The 16199-nt window shown below is 39.3% G+C and overlaps 1 protein-coding gene across 2 annotated transcripts in view; it reads right to left on the minus strand.

Moving 5' to 3' along the window:
* Window positions 1–16199, minus strand: part of LOC106648982 (flocculation protein FLO11-like) — a 123316-nt gene that overhangs the window by 67765 nt on the left and 39352 nt on the right. For both annotated transcript variants that reach the window (XM_014366223.2, XM_014366225.2), the window contains one exon: window positions 3953–4204. In XM_014366223.2, the coding sequence (XP_014221709.1) occupies window positions 3953–4204 (252 nt within the window). The remainder of the gene's footprint in view (window positions 1–3952; window positions 4205–16199) is intronic.

Genomic DNA, 16199 nt, shown 5'->3' on the forward strand with positions numbered 1-16199 from the left:
TTTTGCCAAATTATTTTTAAGCGTAACTATGAAAAATAATTATTAAATTTTATTTTATAAGTAGCTTATTTACAGAAAATCTTTTCGAGATGGTTGGAGCCATATAATAAAAAGAACAAACCTGTAGTGAGCGGAGCATATAACGTACTACAATAATGGGCTTAAGTATAGTAATAAACTAAAGTTAGGTTTGGAGCAAAATCCCAATTTAAGAGCACTTTCCTATTGTTAATAGAACCTACCTACCTACCTGTCCCTTTCTCTCCCCCTCTCCTTCTGCTCACCAAGATGAGGAGTGCAGTACTGAGCACTTGTATATGGTACACCGGAATTTCATGCTCTCGAAAGCGAGTGAGTCGGGTCCTATATATGCATAGGGTTTTTGAAATTTGCATAAATCCACGCGAGTAGAAAATCAAGTTGGCGTAATCCGCGCGTACTACTTATGGGGCGCTTGGGCGCGACTCTCTCAAGTCTGACACCCAGTCATGTATCTATATATTTATAAGCCGAGCACGCGCAACTTTGCTATATTAATTTCGGCTGATTCGATCGCGCAAAATGATGAAATGACGGTTTCGAAGAAACGTTCATTCCAAGTTGACTATCTTCCTTTTGTTTCTCTTGTTCCTTCTCGCAGCAGGTTGTGCACTGCAGCAATAGCTAAAAGGCCAACGAACCGCAAATTATACGAGATGCGCATTGTGCGAATCGCGTCGAGAGTCAGAGAGCGCAAGAGAGGGAGAAAAGAGTCAGAGGCGCCCGCCGGTAATTGACAATGACCCTCGATAATGCGTAAATACTATACCCTCGTCGCTGTTGCTGCTCTACTCTGTCGCTCGTCGTGTGCCATTGACGTTCGAGTGTTGCCGTTGCGGCGAGTATTTATAGGATATTCAACACGAGCTATAGCGCACTTAACGCGCGAAGCCCGAACTACATCATGGCCACAGCTATTATTGCGAATTTTTTTGCTTAATCACTTGAATATTATTGTCTCTCATCTCGAAGAATGTAAATTTAAATGAGGCGAGTCAAGCAAAGCGTACGTGACACCGAAAATATCACGTGCGTACAATAACATGTGTGCGCGCGCCAGCGGATAGAAAAAAGATATTTATGGCTTCATACGCTTTTTATTTCACCCTAATACACATGCACACACTCACATACACAAGGCACGTAACCCACACCCATGTCCCCTTTCACTTTTCATCTCGCTTCTCATCTATATATCGGCACTGCACGCGCAAGCGCTCGAGCTTTTGTTAAAGCTTGCTTCTCTATCTCCCTCTGCTATGCCGCCGACACCGCTGCTGCTTCTGCTGCTTTTCTCTTTCCACATTTCAGCAAAGTTCAGCAGCGTCGTTTTCCCCTCTAGCGTAAAGTATCCCTTCTACTTGTTCGCTGGCTCACCCCTCCACATATTCTCTCTCGCACTTGCTTTCTCATGCGTTTTGTTTCTTACCGGCTTTATTCTTTCGTTCAGAACAGCGTGTCTACTCGTACATGTAGACTTTGTGAAAGAAAAAAATGCCTCGTTCGATATAGTTTTTCCAGTTTTTATTCAATGTTTTTCATAAACTTTGTCATATTCTTTTGAACTCGTACATTACTAGGACGTGCTCTTTTCTTATCAGTTTCGAGAAAATCGCTTGGTAAATTTTAAAATTATTCCAACTTTTACTGCAGCCGATACAAGATTTATTTGCAAGCAAGGCTTTGTTTTAGTTGAAAATAATGATCCAAGTGACACCTGATGCCTCGTAAAAGTTTATTTGGTTTATATTTCGAGGCTCACGACTAACCAGCAACACGTTCTGCACGTATAAAATAATAATAAATAAAATAATCAAAAAATTTTCTCAAAGAAATATTAATCCGTGAAAATATAAACACATTTTTGTACGCGGTGTCACTAGCGAGTCGCTTTTGAGAAAAATAAAACAACGCCTACATACATTATAAGTCGGGTATTAAAGCGCTTCACGTCATCGAGCGGCGCAGCCTTTCGATTTTATGTAGTGGCTCGTAGTTTGTTGTTTACGAGTCGGTGCGCTTACCTACAGTGCGTTTGCACAAAGATTTTTGCAAGCTCAAACTTTTTTTACCTTCATTAACAGCAAGGCATTCACAAGTACGCATGCAAAGCAGTAGGAAAATCAAAATATTTTACTTTACAGCTTGCTGTCTTTTAGTTTGCTTGTTTGTTTCTGTCTTTGCTTCTTTGTCTGTATAATGGAAGAGCTATACTGTAGCATTTTCTTTCAAACTCTCTCGCTCTTTCTCTCTTCCGACTCGAACTTTTTTTGTTACTGCTTTGTTTTTTTATTTTATCTCTCTTGTAGCATTTATAAGGGCAAGACTCGTACGACTGGACAACAATTCTCTTTCTTCCCTAGTACAAGAGAGAAGAATGAGTAAAAGGAAGAGGATGGTTAAGGAGAGCAGCGCATACTATATAGATTATATATGTACAAATAGAGAAAGAGACGGTGGTCAAAGTTCAACTTAATGAAATGGGATTAGCTGGAGGAATATCTTTTTCGCGCGAAATTATTAAAACTCTTGAACGGATTGGTTGTGTACTCACGGGACACGGGTCGAAAATAAACTAGACGATTAAACCCTTGTCTCTTTTCTGCGAGTGTATTTGTTCCGTAGATTTCATCGGTTCGCTCGTTGCTTGTAATCGATTGGCGATGTCTCAAATGGTTCTAGCAACAGCGACCAAAAGCCTTAGACAACAATCTTAAAAAGACAACGAGACAAACGCCGTAAAGATAGGCGCGAGGTGAAGAGGAGAAATTGCATCTCTCACGCAGTAGGTCTCGGAAGTGGTTCAAACTATAAATAAAAGTAATTAGCTGCAGCAAGTATGCGCCACGTTGTCGAGAAGCTTTAACTCGTTTAATATTGCGTATAAGTATAATACGGGCGAGTTAGCCCGCGACAACTACGGTTGCTGCTACAGCCGCCGTACGTGCATGTGCGTACGTACGGTTATGTATCTAATAAAGCTCTACATTCGCAAAGAGCCCACTGTTACACGATTCTCTAGCACGTCGTTGTTGCTTTGGGCTGCCATTGATACTGCTTGTTGCTGCTTAATTTGAATATGCAACGCGTCTTTGTACGGTCGATTATTTGAGGGGCGTAATATACGTTCAAGTGTGAGTTTGCGTCCGTGTCTGAAAGAATACAGTAACTAAGCAATTTAAGAAGGAGGCTGGAAGGAAGAAGAGGGAAAACGAGTATAAACTTGAGCCGCGAGCAAAATGACAGTGATTGATAAAACTACGAGCAGAGTCTATGCGCGTATAAGTGGATAATAAAACGTACTCGCGCGCTCCCACCTATGAATGTGTATGTGCAGCGGTGTACAGTAGCTACTGTAACCGTAAATTCAACGTCTGTAATTTGCGGCTTTTGCTCTCTGTGTGCATATCTACACTCACTCACACACACACAAGTATATATACTAAAACAGTGCATATTAAAGCAGTGTGCGACACATCGCGCCTGTATGTATGTGTACTGTGCATGATTATGTGTAGCTCGGTAGCTGTATTCGATTCGAGCGCTCGATGTATCTATAGATATGTCCATGTCACGTGTACAGTAGCGCACGTCATGTGCTCGGAAATAAAAATAAAAGTGAAAGAAAAACGTGTGACGTGCGAGGACAAGCAGCACATCGATTGCCACTAGAATTGTCTTCGCTCGGGTCTGTATAAACCTTCTTCGATTATATGATGGAGTGCGTCCAGGCAGCAATTAATCTAGGATGCTTATTTTATGACTCGGCTTTTTATTGTTTTTTCCCAAACGGCTGACAAGGCTTGGAATTAAATTTTTCTAACCAGTAGTTGAATTCACAGCCAAGTTAAAAGTAAGAATCAATAAAATAAATGTAGAAATAATCGAAATGAATGCGGTAATCTGTACTAACCTCTCCATGTGTATCCTTGCGGCCTTCCGGTGTATTTTCTGGCAGGAAATACAGCCTCAGAGAAGCCAAAGGAGTATTGGGGCCTCGGTTATCAATCCAGAGTAGTTGAAGCTCGCCGATGCAGACGAGATCGGCGTCATTCCAGAGCTTCGTGAGGAAGAAACTGCCAAGTTTGAGTGCCAAACCGTTGGCGAGGCGCACGCCCTTGTAGAAGGTATAGGGGCCATGGCTAAAGCAGGAGCCACCCAGTAGCTGGAAAATGCGAAAATCAATTAATTACTCGTCGTGCCGTGAGCGAACCTAATAGTATTAATTCAGGCTACTAGGTGCTCAGTGTATAGCACCTATTTGTGGGAAAAATCAAGCCAATTAAATTTAACATTATACGTATATAATATATTATTATATGCTTTCACATAAAAGCGACGAACGTCGATAAATCATACACTTGTGAAAACGGCTCTCGGTCGTTTCGTCACTGCAGCGCAGCAAGAACATAAATTCGTTCAAATAATTTCTCGGCTTTGCGGCTTTTTCTTTTTTCGCTCTTTTTTTCCGAGCTATTAGAGAGAATGTGTTGAGCTGCTAGACACGAGCGCACAATGCTCAAACGCGCTTTCTCATTATTATCTCATTTTATAAATCAAATAATTTAGCATTTTCAGCCTACGCGTTCGTCTATACAAGCAGCGTTTATCGAGATTAAGCTGAAAATATTTTACACGTATCGTACTACACAGGTTGGCTCTTTTGTGCATCGATTCAAGAGTACTTGGACCGAAGCGTCGATTTGATACACACGCACGCACACTTAAATTGCGAGGCATCGACAGATCCAGGAAAGACTGACGTAACACCGAACGCGGGAGGATACGGTGGTTATCGCGAGCGGACATCGGCCACTATAATGAATAAACCGAGCGTGTAACTACGCGAGGGAACACGCGTGGCAGTTTGCAAGAAGGCCTGCGTGGACGTGCAAAGAAATGCCTGCTACACGTCGGCCACGCTCTCTCGACACCAAATTCACTTTCACTATTGTCTTGTAATGTGTTACGGGCATAAATATAAATGTGTTAATAAACAGCTCCGTTCGCATAGGCCTGTACACGATGTGTAGCGGCTCGAGACGTGCATTACATTAGTTAAAAATGAAATTACCCTCGGCCGACTTAGTTGCACTCGAGAGCTCAACGAGTATCGATCACAGAATTTACTGGCTCCCCATCGACGGCCTTCTGCTCCACGCACATACGCGCATACACACACACCCATAGTATGGGATTGATGCATGCCCAAGAGCGCTCGCGAATAGAAAATAAAAACCGCTACGCACTCGCTAATTGCCACTAGCAATAGTTTCTAGATTTATGTTACTGTTGATCTCTTTATTTGAATTTTTACTTCCGAGGCACGGTTGCGGCGCTCGTGTCCGTACAAAAACGATTAAAACTCAAGTATAGGTTTTATTTTCTTGGCACCCAGCTGCATCCCAGAATTCTACATACAGATTATATGCATGATTACGCACATGAGCGCACGCCCAGGAGGGCACATACACTCGGATATTGGGGTGGAGGGCATTAGGAAACTTTCATATAAATTACGCAAATGAAATTCGTATTGTCTATATCAAATGGCAATGGTCCTCGCACGGGCGAAAAAGTCGCCGTGCGACAGTTGCATAACTTTGACGCCGTACTCTACGGATTCTAGATTTTCGCTTGGAATCATTTGCGGGGTTCAACATGTATTTTTAAAGTCGCATGTAGGAGCGCGGCAGTCGTAGCGAAGAGGGAGAAAATCAATTTTTATTAACAGACTAGTTCGATAAATCATTGTGAAATTCGTTTTATTCGGAAGAGGGATTCTCGCTTAATCCTCTTTGTATGAAATATATATAAATCCTTTTAGCACTGGAAATTCCTATCTGTGCTAATGTGTGCGTGTGCGGCGCGTAGTTACTAATGCATGTATTATAATATACAATAATGAAACACGCACACGCGCACACACAGATGGACCGACGCACGCGCCCGAGAAAAGAGGCCCAAAAAAGCGGGTTATAACTGCAATACGCCCTGGGGCACGACATATATTCATATGTATAGTGTACAACATATATGACAAATACATTATTAAGCGAAGAGGGGGACTTTATATGCGCTCTCCATACACGTTTACCCACAGAAAGATTTTTAGCACAAAAGAGACGACGTCGACGACGACGAGCCGTTCTCTTTACAAGTGACACAGCTGCAGCACTGACGGAGATCGGGTATTACGCGTCCACACGTAAACACATACGTATATATGCACGTTCATACCGCATTTGCGATGAAGCAAGGAAAAAAGTCTTCGGGACTGAACTTCCGGAATTAATTTAAAAAAAAAACTCATCGCACGCTCATTCTTACTTGTCGTCATACTTTTTTTTCACAAATATTAAACAGATCGTGCCGCTGACGCGTGTTATTGTGTGCGAGCATGCGCTTCGCGCGCACCTCTTATACACATATTCGCACACTCGTACGCATGCATTTAATTGATCGCTCGCCCGTAGCAGTAGCAGCTAATTATGAAATCTCTGCTTGCATAATTTACACTGGTCTGGCATACATCTATTGCTGTTGTCTACACACTCAGGCACGTATAGTAGGTACACGTATATTTTATATGTGTTATTTGTATACATATAAGCAGGCGCGTCGCGCGCTCATAGACATCGTATTATTGTGAGTGCATATTTATATTATATGTGTAATGTTATTACGCATCTCGCTTTCTCTGAACGTGTACGTGTGCGTGTGCGTGCATATTTTTCCTTTTGCAGTAACGTTATATTGCTCTATTGCGCGCATTATATCTCTGTGCATCATCATCCAGTCGAAATATAAACGAAAATTTGGTTGCGGGCGCATCGCCGCGTGTATAATGAATGTGTACACGAACACATAGTAGTGGGTACACTATGCACTTGGCCTGGCCGAGCTGTATGTAGGATGGCGCGCATTTAATACGAGCGCACACACACCCACGCCAACAAAATTGATAGATGCGTTTCATTGGCCGACTGGATTATATTGTTGTTATTATTACTGTCGTAAATTTCGATGAGTTGTAATGCGTACTGTGCAATGTGCGAGTGGCTGGATCGCTGAGTGCGAGTCGAATATAGCAGAGGCCAGACAAGATCATTTTCCGAAAGGTTTTTTTATTTTATACGTATATACCGACCATCCAATGCGCTTTTCTACGTACTCATGCTCGAAAACCATCCAACGAATATTATTTAATGTAGATGTCGATACAAAAATTTTGAATGATTATTTCATAAAGAAAGTTGGTATGAAAAATTTTCCTTTCAAAGTCAGAAGAAAATAAGTTTCCACGCGCGCAATGCATAAATTTCTCTTGAGAATGAAAAAACGATTTCTTTCTTGCTCTTTACATGTGGCGGCGTCATGTTTTCCACGTTGTTGTAATAATATCTAAATAACGAGACTTTCTCGTTTTCTTGAAAAAAAGTTTCAAAACTTGCAATAACGTAAAAAAACCTCGGCACGGTCTTTTTATTATGATCTTGCAGAATACGGAATTTGGAGGGTTTTAGGATTCAAAAAGACTTTACTGATTGAATAAATAATAAAATAAAAACTATGTGTCGATAATGTTTGCGCGCACACGGCGAGGACAGCGAGTATATATATAATACGAGCCAAGCACGTACAGAACCTGGCATTATTATTACGCTAAAATCGAGTTGCAACGAAGAATAATACAAAATATTTTACTCGCTACAATTACGCTTCATGCTCCACTTGGCCTCGTGCCTTTGCAAAATCTCCTGCTCTCTCGTACATAGTGCGTGTGTATATATACTGTATAACAACTACAACACTCATCCGCATTACTATATATTCTCTCTTTTGCTCTTTATACATAGGTATACCCAAGCTCAGCACACACTGACATCCAGGCGCATGCATGTGCACATACTTGCGCGAGTATCTGCATGCACATACGGCCAACTTTATGGAAGAAAAGAGAGACAGAGAGAGAGAGAGAGAGAGAGAGAGAGAGCAATAAAAACATGTACACTGACGTTGCACATTATTGGCTTAGCCGGCGCGCCATCTGACGGTCCGAGACATAAGCCGTACTGAAGAGAGACGCAAAAATAGAGGCAAAAGAGGTATAAAAATTGTCAATAAATAAAAAACATAGCCATGTTCAACATTTTTATGAGTGAAAGATTCTTGCAATAAAACAAAGTTTCATTGTTTGAATTTCGATGCGAATCATTTAAACGACTACACGGACACTTGAGATATACATGTAAAAGGAATCGATGACAGTTAGATAACACTAACATTTTAGCAATTAATTACGGAACTCAATTGAGACACCGATTGATGGACATGTAGGAAAACAGCAAAATTAATTTATGTTTTGGAATTTGGAATCAGAAGTAAATATCAAATATTTTAGAGAATTCAATACATGAAAATTGCAGCCGAAGATTGAATGATTATAATTCAATAGAGATTTGTCGCGAATAAAATTTAATTTTTTATAAAACAATAAGAAAAGATTACAATGTTTTACAACAACCTTCGAAACGTGTGGAACAATCTCGACGAGTCAGCAGCAGCGCGAGCTGCACGCAATCCAATGAAAACCGCAATGAGATAGAGCTACAAGTCTTTTTTTCGATTAATGTAGCGATGTGACTTACTGGTCATCGTCCAATAGGTACTAAAAATAATCTCGCACATGTTCTCGCCTTGCAACGTTTTGGCCAACGAACGTGAAAATCCTCGTTTTGACCGGGTTTTTCGTATCGCCCAATAAAATGTAATTACTTCAGAAATTCGAGAAATCACGCATTATACGCTCGCGTGCGCGCGCTTATGCCTTATCGAGCGGGGAGATGGAAAGAAAGAACAGAAAGCGAAAGACGCACGTGAACAGCGGCGATGATGGCAGTTTAAATGACGAAGAGAGAAGTGCAGCGAGCTCTGCCGCTAAACACAAACGAGCGCCGGTCAATCAGGGTCACAGAGTCAGTGCACATACTCTATCTCTCAGAGTCTTTATAATAGTGAATATATATTATACATGCACTTACATTATACACATAAAGCTCGATATGTCGCATGCGCGCACGCGTTCACTCCAATGTGCAATCAATTAATGCCAGCGATAATTACACGAGAGAAAAGCAATTTTTAGCTTCCATTTGCCAATTTTTGCATCTATTTCAATCAGAATAATCACTCGTTGGATTGATTTGACAAAAATATTTGTTTCTGATGATATATTTGACGAAGAGAAAACAAAAAAAAATCATCGGTCAAAAAGCGAGCAAGCAATCATCTAGAGCTTTCACGTCTCGTACAGGCTAGTCTGCATATACATGATCAATTCGTCACGCCACCATCAATTACTCGATACTAAATTTAATGGATGAATTCTGTACTTATAATACGCGTATAGCGTACATAAGCTCTTGCTCGCTCGATCGCGCGCTAATGTGCACCTTGTACATTGGTATTTGATGAAATCAGCATACATTATTTGTGCATACTGGACCAATAATGCACGACCTCAGCAGCGACGGTGGCTGTGCAGTCGAGAAAAAGATACCGTAGTGGATATCCCGTTTATAGTGATGTAAACACCTTGCATATTCAATTATGTTAGCTAGTCAGTTTTTCAGCGAATATATTTTTGCACAAAGTATCTTTTATTATTTATTCGGGAGTTTTATGACTGCAGTTGAGGTTCTACGACCGACACAGGCACTGCGCGCGTTCACACTCACGCAGCTAACTTTATACATGTGTATTGTATCGATTTTCGTTCGTCGTTCCAAGCTATATATTATGTACACATAGAACATAATATTCGCATCGGGGATTACGGCATATAAGAGCGCAGAAGGAGGGAAAAAAGACAGAAAGTGCATTGGCTTTACGCATATACACGCACTAACACTACGATATGAAGGCTTATTGCTAAAGAGGGAGAGAGAAAGAGTTTGTTGAATTCGATTTGAAGTGTTTGTGGCCGTTTAATTGGATGACTTTTAAAGTGGATTTAGTGTGATGCTACGCGCCATTTCTTTTTTTCATTTTTCTCTCCTCTCTTCTTATTCTTGCTTCTGCTGCTTCTGATGCTGGTGCCGCTTAACTTAGTGTGGGATTTTAGTTTTTATCGCTCGGGCAGAATCTCAAGTTGATAATAAATAAGGTTAAATGTACCATTTCAAAAGGATATGCATCTTCTCGCGAAGTGAGAGAGAAAGGACGAGGAGCTCCTCAGCTTTTTATCTGCTTCTACGCCATTTCGTATCGTACGAAATGAGCTGAAGCATCGAAACCATTTTCTTAGTACTCAATGATTTCCTTACACGTGTTTTATAACGTTTGATAATTTTTCTATCACACGCTCTCTCGTGTACAAAATCGATAAACACCATTTTCAACGAGCTCTAATATAATTCCCAACAATTGTATGGGCCGGCGCTCGGTGGCAGGCAGGCTATCATAATTGAAATTTCATGTGTGTAAAAAATAACTATTTTTTAAGCCAATCGATTGCCTAATATCGATGGAAAAAAAAGGTGATAACTGTAGGTATGAGGAAAGAAAAACTGATGCGCGAGTGTATACATCGTCACGGGCATTGAATGTCGGAAGCAAGGCGTGAAAACAAAACAGCGTGTGTGCGTACAATTCCAGGCGCGGCACACACGCGATGGCACCTTGCGATATCAATGGTCAGAACTGGCGCTCTTGGCTCTGGCTCTCTTTATTTCTTTCTCTCTCTCTCTCTCTCTCTCTCTCCCTTTTGTGCCCTGGGAATGCAGTTGCCAGTATGTGTGTGTGAGTACATATCTGTATGAACGTAGGTCGCACTAGTAAAACACAAGATTAACGCTGTAAATACCTAAGAAAAGGTGTACGCGATCGACACGGATATAACGAAAGAGTAAAAGTGTATACAAGTAAATACTTTTGAGTGGATGGAGAATGAGAAAAAAGGAAGTGTAAGTATGTGCGAGCGTGGGCACTATAAAAGCTTACGAGATGCACGTTGACAGCTAACTCTATGAAAAAAATAAAACAAGAAAAAACATTTATTTATTGAACTAAGTTTGGCGAGTTAGCAAGTTGAAACTATGAAACGACTAATAATTACGTAGAGCGAGTGGAGCTTCGGCGAATATGCTGGGATGGTGGTTGCTGAATATTTCAAATAGTTCCAAAGAGCCTTTTCTCCCCCTTACAATCTCCCACTTCAACATCAGATTCTCATCGAATTTAGTTATCCTGGAATTGCATATTTCCGACTCTCGATGATTTCAATTTTTTTTAAATAATCGCCAATAAAGAAATGAGTAAATACTACGCTTTATTGTCAAATTCGCGTACACCATTATAAAGAGTTTGCCGCGTATCCGTGCACAACGCACCAACATAAACGACTTTTGATATTATACCTGTCGGTTATATCTAATAAAAGCTGAATCGGCGATGGGGCGATAAGGTTTCAGCGCACGCAACAAAGTATCATGCGAAAATTCAAGCCTATAAGCGCTTACAAATACACGCTCGTTTGAGCCGATACATTGCGTATCGATGCTCGTGCGATTTCGCATTATATTATACCTACACACGTGGGCATTGTAATTAATAAGAGTGTTGTATTGTTATTTCAGTTTTTCACGTACAGCGGCGATGTCTCTCAGACACACGGCGAAGAGTACAATTTTTGTCCACTTATTTTAGCCGTATTCGTGTTTTTTTCTTTCCGATTATTATGTCGTTGTAGAATAGCCGAGGACATTGTCCTTCCTGCGTATGCGCTCATATTTAGCCAGCGAACTCGGGACTACGTCACTTCTTTTTCAAGCTCACTTGCCTGCACAATCGTTTATTTCTTTTTTTTTTGCCTTTCGGTGAGTTTACAAACAGTAGATGGACGTAGCTGTCGTGCTTTTAAAATGATACTGGCATTTCGGAAGAGTTTTGTTTTCTATTTTTCGTCAGAAGTTTAACGGACTGGTACTGCATGCCCCATCAAATGCGTATACCTGCACGTCGTAGGCATCGATAAAAAAGAAATTAGCCGAAATCATTTGCCGACGTTTCAAATGATTTTGAGTCTGATATACAAAAAAGATCATGTCTAGATTGACTTTTAAATTGAAATCATAACTATCAAAGTTATGGGAAAAGTGTTTTTCGCTTTAAATTGAAGTGATATCAAGGAATTTTCACGGTTTGAAACATTCGTAAAATACCTACTCACATGGGTGTTCGTAAAAGCAACTTTTGATGGAGCCAAAAGTTTTTTCCAGAAAATATGACATTGGTCAATAAATAGTTTTCAACTCATTGCTATTTCTTTTTCTCTTTTCAAAACTATTTTGAAACTCTTGGCGAAAAGATAAAAATAATTTTTTCCATAATCCATATCTGTTAGGTATTTCAAATAAGATTTTTTTTCAAACAACTTTACAGTAAGTTTTCTACAAAAATGGTAATCGAAGAATTTATATATTATATACATTTTAACATGAAACTTTAAACGACTTATGAAAGGAGTTGCAGCTTTTTCTTGCAGGATTTTTTCTCGCTTTACCTTGACGTTTGTGCACTTTTATGATCTTTCTTGATTATATCGTAAACGTAAAAAATATTCTTTAAAAAAATTTCGTTACATACGTACAATTTTTTCAATTATTTTGAAATGTTTATCAACACTTTTGAATAAACTTTTATACTAGTTGATATTAATAGAAACAAAAAAAAAATTAATACTTTAAAACTCGTTACCTCAAACGTTATTTCGATATGAATCTATTAAAATAAGTCTGTTTGATGAGTAAAAAAATAGAATGTTGACAAAAAGTAAGTTAAAAAATATTATTCTCTAAAATCTCTCGTTTATTTAACTGAATATCTCATATTTATTTACAAAATCGATTGAACAAATATCAAAGTAAATATAAATTTATCAATGCACAGGGATAAATCGTTGAATAAGATCTAAAAATATTCATGATATATGCGTAAACATGGTTGTTGTGTACGTACATTTTTTCGCCTATTTATTTGAAAATTGACATTCATTTAGACAGAAAAGGGACATATTATGATAGGAAATTTGAATATCAGTTATGATAGAAAAACTTATAATTATTAAATAGTCCAGGTTCATAGATCGAAAACAACTTGAACAATTAAGGCTAGCTAATTTTAGAGGAATCACTCAAATATACAACTACTTGTTCTCGACTTTCGAAAGGCCGAGTAAATCTCGATTCAGTAGACACTGCAGAAAGAGATCGAGTTCGACTCAAGTAGAAAGAAAAACACAAAGACCCCAACGAACGACGCAGAGAAGAGGAAGAAAGAGAAAGAAAAAAAACGTAACAAACTTACGAGGAGAGAATGCGAAGCGCTTCGTGAGTTTATATGAGCCAATGTTAAAAGGGCATAAAGTACATATATAGATATTATTATAAAAAAAAATACGAGGGACAAAGAATATCCAAGTTTCGCACGCGATGATTTATATTTTTTCACGCGGATTATAGTTTTGACTTTTGAGACAATGATTGATGTTTCACGACATTTATCTCAATTCAGAGATTCGTCGATGTAATTTTATTGATTATACTGTTTAAAAGAACGTTTAGTCGTTATTCGCATTTGAATGCGTTAAGAGGGAATGAATAAAGAGTGTATAGCAAATAATCTGTAGAGAATATCGAAAGTATGCTATTTCCTTTCGATCTACTGCAGAGTGGTACTTGTCTTAAAAATAGGGCTAATTCAAAGAAATAAAGTTTACACTAACAAAATTTTTCATGTACAGCCTTCAGAATTCTGGTAAATTGAACGCTTTTTCTATCTTTCGGAAGGCTTGGCACGTATATAGTAATACGACGGGGATTTTCATACTTTTTTGCGATGTTCTCATGTATACGGACCACCACCGCGAGGTTATTTTTCGAGGCAGCATGAGGTAAATTTATTCAACTTTGTATGCATACGCACAGACACAAACGCCGCACTCACACACATTTGGATACCGACGAGAGTGTCGTTTCGAAATTGTCTGCACAGTAGATGCGCATATAAGGCTTTCGTGTAGAGATTTCGATCGCGTGTAACGCGAAGAGACACCGCGTCTATATTTATACGTATTTACCTTTGCAGATGGATTGATCAAAACACGCCCTTTGACGACGATCGATTACACCTACCATGCGATTGACACTCGAGCACAATTGTATAAAATTTCTGCGTCAATTGTCTGACAAAGTTGCTGCAAAGCCGGCGGTTTCGATGATCTAATCGATTTTCATTAGTACTATGCAGCGAAATAAAAGTCGTCGTTGGCGATGTATGTGCGCCCGTATCGGAAAACGAGACTAGACGATTCTCATTGGTTTAATTACCTCGGCTATAAAATGCAAATTTACGTATATAATATTGTATCTGGTCGGAAGCAAATGCGCGGCCAACATTCTTGAAAGACATTTAATACGCCCTGCGCTGCCTTGTGTTCAAAGAGAGAGGGAGAAAGATTTTAATTTATTTAGCAAGTACATCACGCTGGAAAATCATTAAATGCGTGAGAGAAAGACGAAGAAAGAGAGAAGAGATATTGTGCCCAGACGCTGAACATGTGTATGCGTTAGAGTAATAGGATTTCAAAAATATAACCCCGCTGTATAATGCGAATAATGAGAATTGAGCGAAAAGTTTTTTTTTCGAAATAATAACCACAGGAGTGCAAGGCAACTAAAGCGAGATAATGTCGCTCGTTCGTAAATACAGATTATCTTGCGCTGTACATAAATTCAAAATAAAAATGTCAGAAAGATGAATTTTTAGATTATTTTTTATTATTATTGGCTGGACAAAACGAGTTTGGAATTTTAAATTGAATTTTTCTTTCTTTCGCGTGCAAGCTGAATTTCCAGTAAGTGTATGTAGCCACTTTTCTTGGCAGAAAGTTCAGAGTTATAAAAAATTAATTTAAAAGCTAGAATAGAAGAAAAATTTTCACCAACGCATTTCATCTTTACTCAATTTAATGCTCTGCCATGAATCATCATAGATTATCTCTCACCTAATTAACAGCTCATCGCAAAAGGTACAATAGTGTATAAAGAAAAAATTCTCACGATACCCAAAGAGTTTGAGTGCCCGTGCATATGTATATAAATAACAACAATGTATAATCTTCATGCCGCTTAGTAATAGCGTACAATCTTTGGAAATGTGTAATTATTCTGCATGCATAATATGTAATGAAAAAGAATCGAAGACAAACGAATTCTCCAAGAAACTTGGCTCGCGACGAGCACCAGGGAGCTTTTAATTTTTAAATCTGTCGGTGGCGGCAGCGCGTAAGTGTGGTATATTTATATAGGCATGTATATATACAGCAATAGCACGAGCCACAGAGGAGACTCTCTTCTACTGCCACTGCTGCTCTACAAACTCTGAATTATTCATCAAACGTAAGCCGAGGTAAATTTCATGCACATACCGTTGTACTGGCTCTCGTGCCCTCACTCGCACATACACGTGCGTACGCACGGCACAGGCGCCTTGGGGTGATATTTCGCGCGCGCGATACCTGTAGATGATTGATAAACGATTTAAAATTGCTGGCAAGGTGGGGAGACGAGGCAAAACATCGATGCATCGAGGAGAGCTGCTTTGCTGACGTCAGGTTTCGCCGTAGGTGCTAGTATTAATACCAAATTCTTTGATTACATAACGCAAAACAACATACTAATTGTACGTATAAGGAGGCAGAGTATATGCGAACGTGTGAACGCTGCTAATTAGCGTATCATTTATTTTATTCCATGTTTATGAGCTTTTGCTAAATTGAATGATGTAGTCTTGTTTCCTGTGACACGAACTTATTCTTAGTGAAATTTTACTCGAACCTAACTAAATGAAAACAATTTCAGAAAGCTTGAATCTATAAGTGAATAGTTTTTATTTGGAGATGCTCATCCATATGAATGTAAACACTTACGCATGATGATGTTAAAGCTGCAGGCTTTTGCTCACATTAGTTTTATTGGCTAGTAATAAGAAGCAGTAAAAGAGCAAGAGTAAACACGAAAGTGCTCTCGATAAGAAACTGCACTGTACTCTCGCGATTCTTAGGTGGGAAAGTACCAAGTATTTATGAATTAAATACA

This window comes from Trichogramma pretiosum, unplaced genomic scaffold (genome assembly GCF_000599845.2).
Source record: "Trichogramma pretiosum strain Unisexual culture from Peru unplaced genomic scaffold, Tpre_2.0 scaffold33, whole genome shotgun sequence".
NCBI lineage: Eukaryota > Metazoa > Arthropoda > Insecta > Hymenoptera > Trichogrammatidae > Trichogramma > Trichogramma pretiosum.